The following is a 14,274-nucleotide window of genomic DNA, read 5'->3' as shown; positions in this document are numbered from 1 at the left end:
GAATTCGGCGATTTATCGAGTCACTCGTGGAGTGGCTTCGAAACTTTTCGCATCGGCTGCAAGGCGCATGCGTGCGCTTGCGCCCCTCTAATTAAGAGGCGTCACACGGACTCACAAACTCACGCAGAGAACAGAGGTAAGTGCTGCACAGCTTTATTAGCCATAAGTAGCGCCGGTTAACCGGTCACAAGCGACCTTGCCGGGCGGCCGCCAGAGGGGAGGGCGATCGGTGGCCGCCACGGCAGTTTTTACATACACACATTTTACACGCACACGCACGGATTGGCAAGTATACATGGTGAACGCAAACAAGCGCCGCCTCAACAACACAGCAGCTGCAACGATAGCGACAATCATAAGGAGCGTGCACTACAAAACACAATGCGCACCGTACAAAAACAAGACGCTGTCCATGCTTTTCACACTCTCTACCTCTACACTCACTCACTCGCGCTTCCCATGGCTTCACCACCCTTTTCTTTGGTTTGGTGTGTGTGCTTTTTCATTAGCCTCCGGTGCATGTTTTACGCACCTTGTACAAAAACAAACAGGAACGACATTGTTGTCGATGGTTTCAACATAAAGCGCGAAGAGGCGGCAAGAGATACAGTTGTGCGAGCCTCGCCCGTGGAAAGAAGAAGCGCAACCGCAATCAGCTGTAATCGATGACCTCCCCTCCCCCATAGTTACAGCATATAAAAACATAACGACAATAATAAGCGTCACTTGCCTAGAAAACAACCTCGCTGTCACACACACGCTCTATTCCACTTGCACACACGCGATGCGATGAGACTGTCGCTCAAAACGCTATACAACTTCGCCACTATAGTTCGTCGCGTAGGTGGACGCCATCGAAGAAAATGTGAAGTGGAACGTTACGAAGAAAGAATGTTGGCTACATATTTCTTTTTGCAAGTTATCGTTTTTATCTTTTGTGCGCCCCAGGGCCCGAAGGCCGACGCGAACATGGAAATTTCTACAGCCGCTAACAGGGAACATTAGAACAGGCAGGAGCGCGGACAATTACACAACAAAAACAAAAGGACATAGTGAAATAAAAGAAGTTAGATAGGAACCAGTAGGTGTGCGAAAAGCAATTCGAACCGAACAACTGCTCATAATCAGCAAAAGTTCCAGTGCAGATGAGCTTAAGTAAGCACAAGCTTGCTTTCAGAAACTTCACTGATTTCACAAACTATACGGTTTGAAATTCTTCCATGGCTGAAGGCAAGGGTATCGAGCAAACGCTCTGTTCGAAGCACTATTCGCATACCACCAAGTGCATTTAGCTCTTGCGTGACTGGACAGTTTCTCAACTCGACGAGCTTGAGACACACTAGACGAGTCGCCACAAGCGTGAGGTCGAGCTTGCATCATCCGCCAATGTCAGAGAAGTTAACGTTGTTATGCACGAGGCGTTTGGCACCCAATTCTATTTCTTCAGATTATCTCCGAGTGTCGACAACGTCAATTGCACGGGCCAAGAGAAGAAATGTTTTTTTTTATTTACTGACGACTGCTGCAATAAATTTTGTTTGAAGGACGTCAGAACTGTTAAGTTTTGTTATTACCGCTATCGTGCATGTAGCTGGCACCTTCTCAAGTTAGTGAACTTGAATATTGCGTCCCAGATTCTGCATTTAGCAAACGTTGTTAATGGTTTTGGTCAAGCCAGCTTATACTTGAAATGACGTTTCGACCATTATGAAGGTTCACTTCGTGGATGGAAAATCAGGGTCACAAATCGCGGTTTCGTCAAATTCCTCTCATCTCTCCCGAGCTCATTTAGGGGATGGAAGCTTAATCGATGAAACTTCCGGCATAGTGCTTTGAATAATAATAATAAAAGAAACAGGCATAAAAGGAAGACCAACTGACTTTCGAGGAATAAATGTCCCTGAGAAGTTTGCGAGCATGCCGGGAAAATGAATTGGCCAGAACGGCTTGAGATAGCTGTCTGCGATGAAGCACGTCATTGCCTCAAATACGCGGAGTGACGACTCATTCTGTGCGGTTTGATAGTGCAACATTCGTAACGAGGTTCACCAATGCTCACTGTCGATCACGTCACAGCGTAGATACACTTGGCGCCTCCACAGGTTCATAAGAGGAACACGCTAGTGGTGCGCATAGAGAGTTCATCAGGGCCGAATCAATGACACACAAATCAGCTAATACGCAGGTCCGCGCGAATTTCGCGGGTACTTTAAACGCTTGCTTTAGATGTTAAGGGGTCGACCCTTTTAGCAGGCTACATAAAGAACACCAAACACGACGCCTTCAAAGCGAAAGACCCTGCTTTTACCGGAAAGAAGAAACAAAACACTTTATACTGGCACAAAATGCGCAAGCAAATGACTAGACGACGTTTATCTGCAAAACAAGAGCAATACGCAATGAAAAAGAAACGCACGAGAAAGAATAAAAGAAAAACAAGAAAACAAACGTGAAGTATTCCGTCACTGGCTCAGATGCTGCTGCATGATTTTTCCAAAGGTCCCCGCCCTACGCGTCATACACGACTTCGCTCATCCCTTTTCAGTGACAACTTTTTTTCCGTTTCTCGCTCCGTCTAAGCTGCACCACTATTTATTTATAATTTAAATAACCACATACACACACAGTACACTACACGACCACTGCTAGGTCACCAAGAACGATGTTACGGTGAAGCGCTGTAAGCGGTGCTCGGAAACTGCCAAGCGGTGAAGCTGATGACACATCAGATTTCAATAGTTGTAGGGCAAATAGAGCTTGCGCGGAGCGGACCTATATCGGTCCACAGCAACATTGAAAAGAAAGGAGCTCCTGCGCCCTACATGTCTCGTAAGTTTGTGTATATCATAAAAAGAAAATTATGAAACAAACAAGAAAGGTTTTGCGCCGGTAAGAGTACCAAAAGTTACCTGCAGGTAAAACTAAATACGCTACTTCTTGAGGCCAGCTGCACCGCGCGCTTCATGGGAAAATTTAGTAGGTAAGATGTCTGCGTGTACGAGCTGAACTTTGTACGCTTGGAGCTACGCAAGAAAAAAAAAAGTGCAAAATATAGTAAGTACCCTGAAAAATTAATAAGCCACTCAAACAACGAGGCACTGAGGAGCGAAGTTACACGTACAAAACGAAACCGAAACTATGCTAGTACAGCTTCACAGATTTAAAAAGAAACGAAACAACAAGCGAGAACTAAATGGCCGTTCCACATGTAAGCCCGTGCCCTCCTATTAACCGCAACCACCCTGCCCACTATCTCGAAGGAACATCGGTGCCGTAATTATCACATTTTCCGCTTCTTCAACGAACAGCGCCAATGCCAACAGCACTACGTGCACCGAGACCACGACCGTGCGCGATAACATCCACCTTCTCTATTTTGATAAGCTCATATCACTGGAATGCTCATGACAAGGAACGTCGTGCCACTGCCTTTCGTGGATCACAAAGGCGCGCTCTTCCTTACTCGTATGCGCTGGTTGTCCACGGCGACTGTGAGTCTGCAAAACTGTGGCGGTTACATACAATTATGTGGACATAACTTCAGCAGCTCTATTTCGATGCGCAATCTCAGGCGCAAAGCGAAAGGCCGCACAGGGCTACGACAGGTCGAGGGATCGAGTCGTCCCACAACATCCACCACTTTGCGTATACAAGGACCCTACCGAAACAGCAGAACTCGAAATAAAAGAGAGGATAATGAGCCTTTTGCGTTACCCTGCCTCAAATTCTCTCACTCTATCTCTCTCTCGCTCTTACTTACAAACCATTTCTTCGCACCTTTACATAAGGACCGTGAAAAAACTCGCGAAAGAATCACGACCACCTCTCATACTTTGCAAGAAGACAAACAGAATAAAGTGTTGGCTCCATCAGTTTATATTCAACTTCGCCTTACACACTCTATTATCTCTTGCAACAATTCGTATAGCTTTTATTTCTTCCTATTTTTATTTTTTGTGACTTTTAGTAGTATACACAGTGGTTCTTTTGTGCAAGCACTCGAGATAATCACAAATGTGCGTGTGTGTGTGTATTGCACGTATCGAACAGACAGACTCTCCCTATATATATATATATATATATATATTATGTGTATAACTGTGTTTGTGTACTTGAATGCAAATAACCTCGTACGCTCATGGAAGCCTCATTGACACGCCACCATGTCCCTGTTGGCTCAACAAAAGGGACGACACACTATTAAGCGCAAGCTTTAATTGTTATGGAAACGCCGCAGCAATGGCGACAATAGCGGGGGTCTTCGCCTACTCCGAGGTGTCCGAGAGAGATCCAAGTTACGCTGTACAGCGTTCGAAGTACTATATAACATCCGTGCGAGGCTAATACGGTAAGTGAAAAACTAAATAAATAAAACGGACAACGAGGCTCTTTCCTAAAATTTCTTCAGTATAGGGTTGAAAAAAGCTACGTTGACTCCTACGGTTGACAATCGCTATGATAGGTACCGTACGCGATCAAACTCGAAACAATACATATACGATTTATTCAAGTGACAATAAATAAAATTAGGGCTGAAGCAAAGGCAAAAAAGATATATATGTGTAAATAAGCCTATCTGGTAGCAGTAGGAATATTTAAAAGGGTTCAAGCGTAGCAGATGTATCACAGAAAACAAGAATATTAATAGGGGATTAGAAAGGGATTACGCAGCACGACTGCCCAAAGGGCGCTCTGAATGCGTGCCGCGCGCGAGCGTCAGGGAAAATTGCTATAGACGGGGTCTAAGTTATTAGAGATGTGTTTAGGCCTATAGGGATTAGATGTTGTAATACACAATGCCGAAGTTGTAGCGCCTTTAACCTCTAAATGGACTCTCCGCATTAGGGAAGAAAAATGAGAAAACGCTACTAGAAATCACTCTTTGCTTTCAGGCAAGGAGAAAAGCATCCAAAAGGCAAAGTAACGTTTCTAACTAAAAAGAAAGAGACGTGAGCGAGAAGATGAATCAGAATCAACAAAATAATCTCGCGAGAGACCGCACGCTGAATTGAGAGCGCATAAATGCACTATGCATAACCTCGCGTATCGTGCGCTCGCGGTCGTGTTGTTCAACTTCAATGTCTAGCATGAAAACGAACATGACGAAAACAAATCATGTGAACAGTTCGAAGCTAAAAGAGAGAGAGGCAACAATGACGATTCCAGTCGTTGGGCAGAAGTAAACCTCTTTTCCTCCTACACGACAAAACAGTCTCAGTCCATGGATCACATCACAAATACGACGCTCATAACATTCAGAGATCTTGTGCTTCGAAAGCTCGTGGCCGAAAGGGGCAGAGGACCTTTAGCGCTCCTGCCCGACGATTGAAAACCGTCACCACGAATACGTCACCACGACCGGACAATAAAATAAAGGAAACAGGCAAAAGAAGGTTCTGACAGGCGTTAGCGTGATTGGACAGAGACTCTCCTACTACCACATAGCAGTAGGGCAGGGGGCCCGGTGCTGCCATCCAGCAGAAAGCCGGACGTAACAGCGAATACTTTGGATGCAAAGTGTGTAAAAAGACGGCTCCTATCGTTCAGAACTCGAGTCGATATGCGGCGCAGGACGACTCGTGGTCCTGGAGGTTGATGGTGCAGCGCGAAGCCGAGGGAGCCACGTCAATGTGGTGCTCTTCGAGGGCCTTCTGATTGTGTGCAATCCAGTAGCAAAGCGCGTCGGTCTCGTAGGTCGGAATGACGGTGACCGGGGCGTCCGGCTCTCCCCAGCCGCGCTTGGCTTCGAGCAGGGCGTCCAGCACCTGCTGGCTGGGGTTGGTGCCGCTCAGCACGTAATAGCGTGCTCGCACTCGGCTGAAGAATTCTGCGTCGCAGTAGCCCGGGTCGCCGTGGTGGGGGACGTAGGTCAGGTCGACGTACACGACATCGGCGGCGTCACGTGGCGTCGCTGCCGCACCTGCCTTCTTGCCGCCGGTTTTGGACGACTTGGACGACGGGTCGGGCGGAACGGGAAGGCCCAGTGGTTTGCCCCAGTCCCGAATGTCGAACGGCGCGGCGGCGTCACCATCTCGCCGGCCGTTCGCTTGCCCCTCGGCAGAGGTGGTCTGAAGCTCTCTGACGGTATCGCGTGGTGCTTCAGTCCCACTTGCACCCTCTGCGTCGGACCACAACTGTTCGTGTTGCACCGCTGCCATTGATGCCTTCAGAGAGCCTCGTTGGACAGCGCCAGCAGCCGCGCCGAGGTCGCGTTCCAGGTGATGGAGCGTCGTGAAGCGGACGGCATCGCCACCAGTAGAGGCAGGAGAAGACGCGGTACCAGCAGACGTCGACTCTTCCCGGGTGAGTACCTCATGCTGGAACATGGACGACTGCGATATGACGTGCGACGCCGCGCCGCGGCCGCTTTCTAGCACCCACTCTTCCCGCACGACAGTAGTGGGTTCCTCGACGTAGCTGACGACCCGACGCGCCTCGCTCCCACCCGCCATTGTGGACGTAGGCTCCGTCTCCTCGACGACCACCATTCGCTGGACGGAAGAGGTGCCGGAGGGCTCCCCGTTGTGCCTGACTCGCGTGTCTTGCGCAGCGGAGTGCGGACTCGGCGGTTCCGACGGCGTGTTTCCGGCCGACAATTCGACGAGTTCAGGGTAGTCCGGTTGCAGGGTCTTTCCAAACACGGGCTCCTCCACCAAGGGGCTGGCGTCGCTCAGCGAACTCTGCTCCTGGGCGGCCTCTTCGTCTTCCTCGTACAGCGGCTGCTCCTCTAGCATCTCCTTAGCCGCCTGCTTCGTCTGAGCTGCCATGAACTCCAAGATTGTCTTTGGGTCGCTACCTTCCGGGGGAAGACATGTTTCCTCTGCAGACGGTCCCAGTGCGAAGCGAAATTCGGCACTGCTGCCAGGATGGTAGACAATCTGCCGAGTCTCTGTCACGTGCGTGGCGTGTCCGTTTCTTCTCTCCACCAGCTCCGCAGGACGGGTCAGCTCCAGCGGACGTTGCGAAGAAGAGTCAGCCGAGCGGTGGACAACCGTCCAGCCGTTTGGTGACTGGGATACTGCAGCGGCGGCCATTTCAGTTATGCGAGCTACTTCGTCCATCGCGATACTGTGGATAGAGGAATCCGGATGATGTAGGGTTTCTGTGTCGTCAGTATGACGGATAAACGTTTCTGGAGCACTGTGGTCAGACGAAACGGTGTAGACGTAGCTCCTGGACGAAGTTCCAGTGACGTGATCACCTTCGTCATGTATATCTTCCTCTCGAGGATGCCTTTCGGCAGTTGAGCGCAGAATGTCAAATGGAAGACCATCTTCTCCTCGACTAGAAGGCAGAGTACCAGAAGAAAGCGTTGGGTCGCCTTTATCATCACCTTCTCCAGAAGTGTAAGTCCTATAGACGTATGTTACGGTTGTACGTCTAGAGTCGTCTTCTGTGTCGTGTTGAGGTGGCTCCGAAAAAGTCGATGTGTCCCAGGTGTCCGGGAGACCATCATGCTGGTAAACAACTCGCCGAGAAGTGACGGTCGTGATTACCTCACGCTGAACCGGTATCTGACCCATGCGATGCGGCACAGCCGAATCAGCCGCACCTTGCCCGACGCTCTCAGTGTCGGTGTCCGAGCATGGTTTCTCACCTGTATGCTCAGTTAGTTCCTCGTAAATAGAAGCTGTCATCTCCGGAGGTATGGGTTCGACGCGGGAACCTCGTGCTGGCGGCCACCTTGATTCTGAAGCATCAATGCAAAGCTCTTCAGCCGATTGTGGCATGCATACTAGCTCCGTGGCAAGTCCAGCTGCAAGGCCAGCAACGAGACCGACGCTTGGTGGCGAGTGCGACGTGCCGTTCAAGTGAAGCTCGTCAAAACCTTTACTAGGTTTTCGCTCAGGAGTCGGCATCCCGTGCTGCGAAGTTGAAACTATTTCGGACGGAGGGCTGGCGCGTTGCTGCTTGTCTGTGAAGTGGCCGCTGTCACTGAGTCGCCGCTCTATGTACGCTTGCATCGCGACACCGTCATCCTCCTCTGCGTAGTCAGCTTTCTTCTCTATAACGTGATGAATAGCTTCCTCTTCTGCGCGCTTTATCTCGGAGCAGAGCTCTCTGGACTCAACCATGCACACCAACTCGACGGGCAGACCCGACGCGAGTCCAGCGGCCACAGCGGCTGGTTCATCCTGCTTTACGGCGTCCAGCGGAGAAGTTGGAGGAGGTGATACGCGTTCTTGCGAGTCGGCACATTTGGTGATAAGGGTAATGTCTTTTGATAAATCGACAGACGACTGTGCCATGCACACGAGTTCAGTTGGAAGTCCGGAGGAAAGACCGGACGCCAGTGTGACACCGTCGTCGGTAACGTCGTCTTTCGGTTCGGCGACCTTACGGCCATTTTCTTGATGCGAGGAACTTGTAATTGATGTAGTAGATGGCTTCACAGATGCACGCGACGACTCCTCCTCTTCATCTGTTGCCATGGTTTCGAGAAATTCGGCCTCAAGAAATTTCTCTAAGCGAACTTTTCTTTCAAAAACTTCTTTTGATAGACCATGATCAGCATCGAACGACGTGCAGGATGCTGAGGTATCCGTGTGGTCGGCAAGTGGTTCTATGAAAGAGTCGTCTCCTAGTTGAAACCTGAGAGCCTTAACAGGAGTAACCTCCCCAGAAACTTTGCGCCCCGGAAGCGCTTCGTCGTCTCCAGAAACAGAACAAGTTTCTTTGGATTCTTTATCTGGTGTTATACCTGAAGTATGAAGTGCAGTTCCTATTTTGCAATCGTCCGAGCGTGCTTGATCTGTCGGTGCTTCTCGTTCAGTTTCAGGAATCTTGATTTCACTTGAGTCAAGCTCACGATGCCCTTGCGAAAACTTCGATGAGGTGTCGAAAACGCCCTGATCAGAAAGACCCTGAGCATCCTTGCCCGTTTGGACTAAGACAGTGTCCATAGAAGGTGAGTCTATAACGCACAGCTCTGTTTTTAGGGCGGCAAACAGACCTGAAGCTATACCATGCCCATGCGCTACAACGGTAACTGGTTGTCGGGCTTCCATCATAGGAATTTTGGCTGCAGACGAGATGTGCCCATCTGGTTCTCTCGTAACAGTTTCTTCACAGAGGGGAACTTCTACATCGCTCTCCATTTCTTCAGAGGTGACAGTTGAAGTTGGAAGCGCGTCAGACTGTTGCTCCATCTTGGCGACTTGGGTGGGACTCTCGTGCTTTACAGGAGGTAATGCGTCGGCACTGGAGCTCAATTCGACTTGTTCTGTGCTGATGTGCGGTGCTATAGACTTTTGGTGATCGAGACTGCTGAAAGGCTCGATGGTAGAGTCACTGTATAAGCTCCCAGACCCAGAAGATTGGTCAGGATGATCTCTTACTGTGCTGGAAAAGCTCTCGCGGCTGTCGTCTTTTTGGTAAGGCTTCTCGAGTTCTGTGTAACTTCGTTCTTCCGACGTCACACTGCACGTGGAGTCAACACTAAACCGGGCGCTAGGTGAGGTTTCCAAGTGTCTGGTGTATTCACGCATCAAATCACTATCTTTAGACCCCGTAAGAGACCTACGACCAGACCCTGCGTCATCACTAGATGAAGTCGTTTCACTCTCAATTGAAGATCTCTTCAATTGGCTGCTATATGTCTCATCAAGGTGGGAGCCCGTCTCACCTGACATTTTTGCTTTCTCTGGCTCAAGTAGTGATGGCGGTACTTGTACATCATGCTCACTGGGTTTTGTAGAGGACGACGAGTCCGCCACATGCTGTGAAGCTAACTCAGGAGCTTCTGAACCTTTGCCATTCTTCTTAGCTTCATCGGAGCTTTCAGCGATGGGCAGATAATCTTCTGACGGTGTTCGCTTATGCGCGAAGTACAAGCCTTCGGTCTTGTCAGAAAAATGAGGAAGGCTGTCAGGCTGCATTTCAAGTGGAGGATGACGAGAACCACTGTAAGCTGCGCCTCGTGGTAACACACAGTATTCGTCACCCTCAAGCGGTTTGTCTTTTAGAGGATGAAGACCCGCTTGCGGGGAACTGTGCGCTGACTGTGGGCTTTCTTTGGGCTGTTCTGCACCATAACTTGGGGCATCCGTGTAAGAAGGAGCAATGACTTTGCGTGCGCTGTCCTCGTCTTCACTGGATATGTCGGCTTCTGAGGACCCCTGTGTAGCAATAGGGTGCTTGGACTCTGACGTGGTGCGAGCTCTTTTAGACGTGCGTGGATGCTCTGCGGCTATCCTTTTAACTGGGGACTTGGGCGGACTTTCTGGACTGGATGGACGAGACGCGTCATTTACGCCCTTGGAGCATTCAGCTGTCTTTGAATCATCGTGCCAAGAGCCTTCGGATGCTACCGATCTGAAGGTCTTGGCATCAATCGCGAACTCAATATCAGAAACGGAAGTTATTGAGCTTTCGTACTCGACAGACATCCTCTGTTGCATGTGCGCAAGCTCTGGCGCATCAAGAGAGGTAGGGCACGTCGCTCTAGGATCCTTCATCGGTTGATCTGAAATTTCCAGCGATGGAACATCCTGAGAGCCGCGGTGGTGTATCCATGGTGCCTCTGGCTCATAAGAGTCTTGCTCTTGATGGATGAGTGGCGGTGAACCACTGGTAGCTGTTTGTTTCTCACCAGTTTCACCGTATGATGCTTCATCACGTACTTTTGTTCCTTCTGGTTCAGAAGAAAGACGTGCATCGCAGACATCGCTCTTTTCCGACATCATTTCGAGGTCAGCGGAAGGAATTTCAGTTGCGCTTTCAGGTTCTTTGTCGCTCATTGTCCGCAAGTCTGGGTGACCTGCACTCTTTTTCAGCGCGACAGGAGAAGAACTCAGGTCCGTTGCGGAGCTTGCGTCCAAGTCCAAGGGGAAGTGGTGCACCTTTTCCTCAGAAAGATTTACTGAGCTTTCGTCGGCAGGGAACGACTGCGAAATATTTGAATCAGGCAGGGCGCTTCCATCGTCACGTGTTTTCGAGAGGTCGCGTGTAATCGAACCGCTGCCTGTAGAGAGCGATGTTTCCGGCGTGACCTCTTCGAAAACTTCAATGTGCGCTGACGGACTCGCTGGTTTCTGCTCTGTAGTCGCCAGCTCCCTGGAGGCGGGAACACTCTTTTCTTGTTCAGGCGGTCCTGAAAATATATCGCAAACAGTAAGTCTGGTTGAAAAGGTAACAACACGTTTCATTCTGCTCATATAGGTACACAATACTTGCAAAGGTCGTAATTTGCTCACAGAAAACTGTCGGCTGATTTTATTTATAGCTGCGTGTCGTAAAGCACCTGGCTATTCCTCATCTCACAAGACTGCTTGTATCATTTTTTTTTTTGCAGCAAGAACTATTTTGTGTCCGCTTGAAACATGGCGTTTGAAAGGCCGGTCAATATGGATGCAGATTCTTCCACACGAAGCCGAACTGTCTTTTTAACAGCGATGCTGTTTAAGCTGGTGGTTAGGCCGGACGAGAATAGTTCAAGCTGTAAAACTTCAAAGGATACACAGGTGCACGGCACACTTCATTAAAAAAAATTAAGCTGATGCAGCACCCACGTTTGAATCTATGTGAAGCGATGCTTTAATAAAGTGGTTGATTAAATAAATGCATTACAACTAATCGCAATGCGCACGCTACTGTTTGCTTTCATTCTGTGCAATAAGTAATCTCATGGAATGCTTTGCTTATCCACCACAAAGGTCACAACCTTATTGCCAAGCAATTTTTATGTTTGCGCACTGCGTCGTTCACAAGCTATGCCGAAACGCAAACTCTAACGGGCGTATTGTACTGTATGAAACGTACACGCGGAGATGTCACAATGACGAATGGGATGTATGAGGCATGTTGAGGGAAGAATGGCAATGACAGCAATCTTCCAGGCACAGAATGGTACGACACGTATCAAGCAACATTTAGAAATTCTGTACCACTTGCGCCACAGCGGGCCATACCCATTCTAGAGGATTGGCCAAGCACGGACACATTGCCAGTGCCACATGCTGAATGGCTAAATAAAAAAAAGCGTAAATAAAGGAATCCACGAAATATAATTGACCATTCTAATAACATTCTATTCGAGTATATCACAAGGCTGACATGAAATTTTCATGCAGCAACTGTCGCACAAGCCCGTTCTGGAAAACTTCCCAAGAACGGGCATACGCACATATTTAATGACACACACACACACACACACACACACACACACACACACACACACACACACACACACACACACACACACACACACACACACACACACACACACACACACACACACACACACACACACACACACACACACACACACACACACACACACACACACACACACACACACACACATATATATATATATATATATATATATATATATATATATATATATATATATATATATATGCATATATATATAACGTTGCATATCTATTAATCAGGCTCCTGTAAACATGTGAGCCAAATATTACAGCACTGAATGCAGCAGGGAATTCACAATCCCGTGTTGAAAGCAGTGAACAGACGCTTGCTCTCGCATGCGCAATGTCGTCATTGCAAGCAGTTGGCCCACAAAAGCTATTGACTGATTTCGTGATTGCGAGAACATTCTCAATAATACGCAATAGCAACTTTTGAGTCAAATAAATGACAAATGTATAAGCCTGCGATCTCAAAAAGTCGGAAAAATAATGCAATCTTCGCATAGCGCGTAGCGGCATCTCTTGCGCCTGGTCCCCGAGATGGCAGCCGCGTGCTGCGTAGCGCAGTGTACACCGTCCATCACGGGGTTACGCGACGAGCCATTTCGCAATCACGCGACGAGCCCTTTCGCCACCGCGACGAGCCCTTTCGCCACCGCGACACTCAAACTTTTGGCCGGGGCTTTGCCTCTTGGCTTGTCCGCTGTGTAGCTTCCAGCGAGCTAGCGGAGACGAAAAAGAGAGAGAAAGCCCAGTATCGGTGGGATAACTCCAATTAAAATCGAAGGATTCCGAAAACTTTGCGCCATGGTATCCGTGGGAAGACGTACTTTCAAAGTGAGGCCATTCTACGATTAGTTAGAAAAGTGTTTAGATGCCTCTTCATATAAAATAGTTTGCCTTGCACTCTATAAATGAGCTATGATCGCACTACGTTTCAATCATTGCCCAAACCTAGCGACATATTTTCATATTTAAGTGAAAACTTTCTTTGCGAACCCTTTCAGACTTTCCTGACCATGGCTTGCCGAATATATTTGAGAATATATATATATATATATATATATATATTGTGACGCTCTTACTTGCATAGTGGGTTCGCGCCTCAACAAACAGTATGCGGGGGAACCGAAGAGGGGTGAACGAAGAAGACGACGTGTGGCTGGCTGGCTGAATCTCGACAGGCGCTCAGCTGATCAAGGCCATCGCATCTAACTCTACCCGGCTGATGAGGAAATTGTATACATCTTCTGCAATTCCTTTGAGGAGATGTCCGACTCGGTCTTCCCCGGACATCTGCGAATTTACGATTTTGCACAGCTTGAGGATTTCTTCTATGTATATAGTGCATGTTTCTCCAGGAGCTTGAGCTCTTTGAGCAAGTGTTCTCTCGGCGCGTTTCTGTTTGGCGTGGGTGTCGCCAAAACACTTCTTAATTTCCTCGACAAAGCGCTCCCACGTTGTTATGGAGTCTTCGTGGTTTTGATACCACATCAGCGCTGTCTCACTCAGGAAGAGTGCGACATATTCAAGCTGAGTGACAGAATCCCAACGGTTGTAGCGGCTCACCCTTGCGTAGTGCGTCAGCCACTCGTCGACGTCTTCGCCCACTTTTCCCGCGATCGAGCGTGGTTTCATGTAGTGCTGCAAAGGTCCAACTGGCGCTGACCTTTGAGAAGGTGAAACTAGAGCTGGCATTTGTCCACCTCCGTCCTGAGCCATGGGGAAGGTCGTTGGTAAGAGACCGGCAAGACGACGGCTCCGGCGAAGTTCTAGATGTTGCGACTCCGTGGTACGTTCTGTCGTACCCCGCACCTCTCGCGCATGCCGCTTCCAACGACGGACTGCAACGCGGACAACTTCGACTGCTATATCGCATCACTGGAGCCGGGATTTCCTGATATATATACCGTCAAGGTCGAGCAACAAAAAGACAGAACTTTAGAACCACTGCTCATTACTGCAAGGCAATCAGCACCATCCACTCGTTTCTGCGTTCGTGATGGGGTTCTTTACAAAAAGAACTATTCTACTACAGGCCCACGATATCTTCTGGTGGTCCCGGAGAGTCTCCGTGTCTCCGTCTTGCGCGCTATGCATGACGATCCAACATCTGGTC

General features: G+C 48.9%; 1 protein-coding gene across 1 annotated transcript in view; it reads right to left on the bottom strand.

Annotated features, from left to right (window-relative positions):
* Positions 1-2,042: 2,042 nt before the first annotated feature.
* futsch overlaps positions 2,043-14,274 on the bottom strand; it is a 192,363-nt gene continuing 180,131 nt past the window's right edge. The window contains exon 5 of the mRNA XM_055062076.2: positions 2,043-11,092. Within this exon, the coding sequence (XP_054918051.1) occupies positions 5,544-11,092 (5,549 nt within the window). The 3' untranslated portion in view covers positions 2,043-5,543. The remainder of the gene's footprint in view (positions 11,093-14,274) is intronic.

The sequence above is a fragment of the Dermacentor andersoni genome, chromosome 3 (assembly GCF_023375885.2).
Source record: "Dermacentor andersoni chromosome 3, qqDerAnde1_hic_scaffold, whole genome shotgun sequence".
In the NCBI taxonomy this organism is placed as follows: domain Eukaryota; kingdom Metazoa; phylum Arthropoda; class Arachnida; order Ixodida; family Ixodidae; genus Dermacentor; species Dermacentor andersoni.
This window is presented reverse-complemented; position numbering and strand designations above follow the sequence as displayed.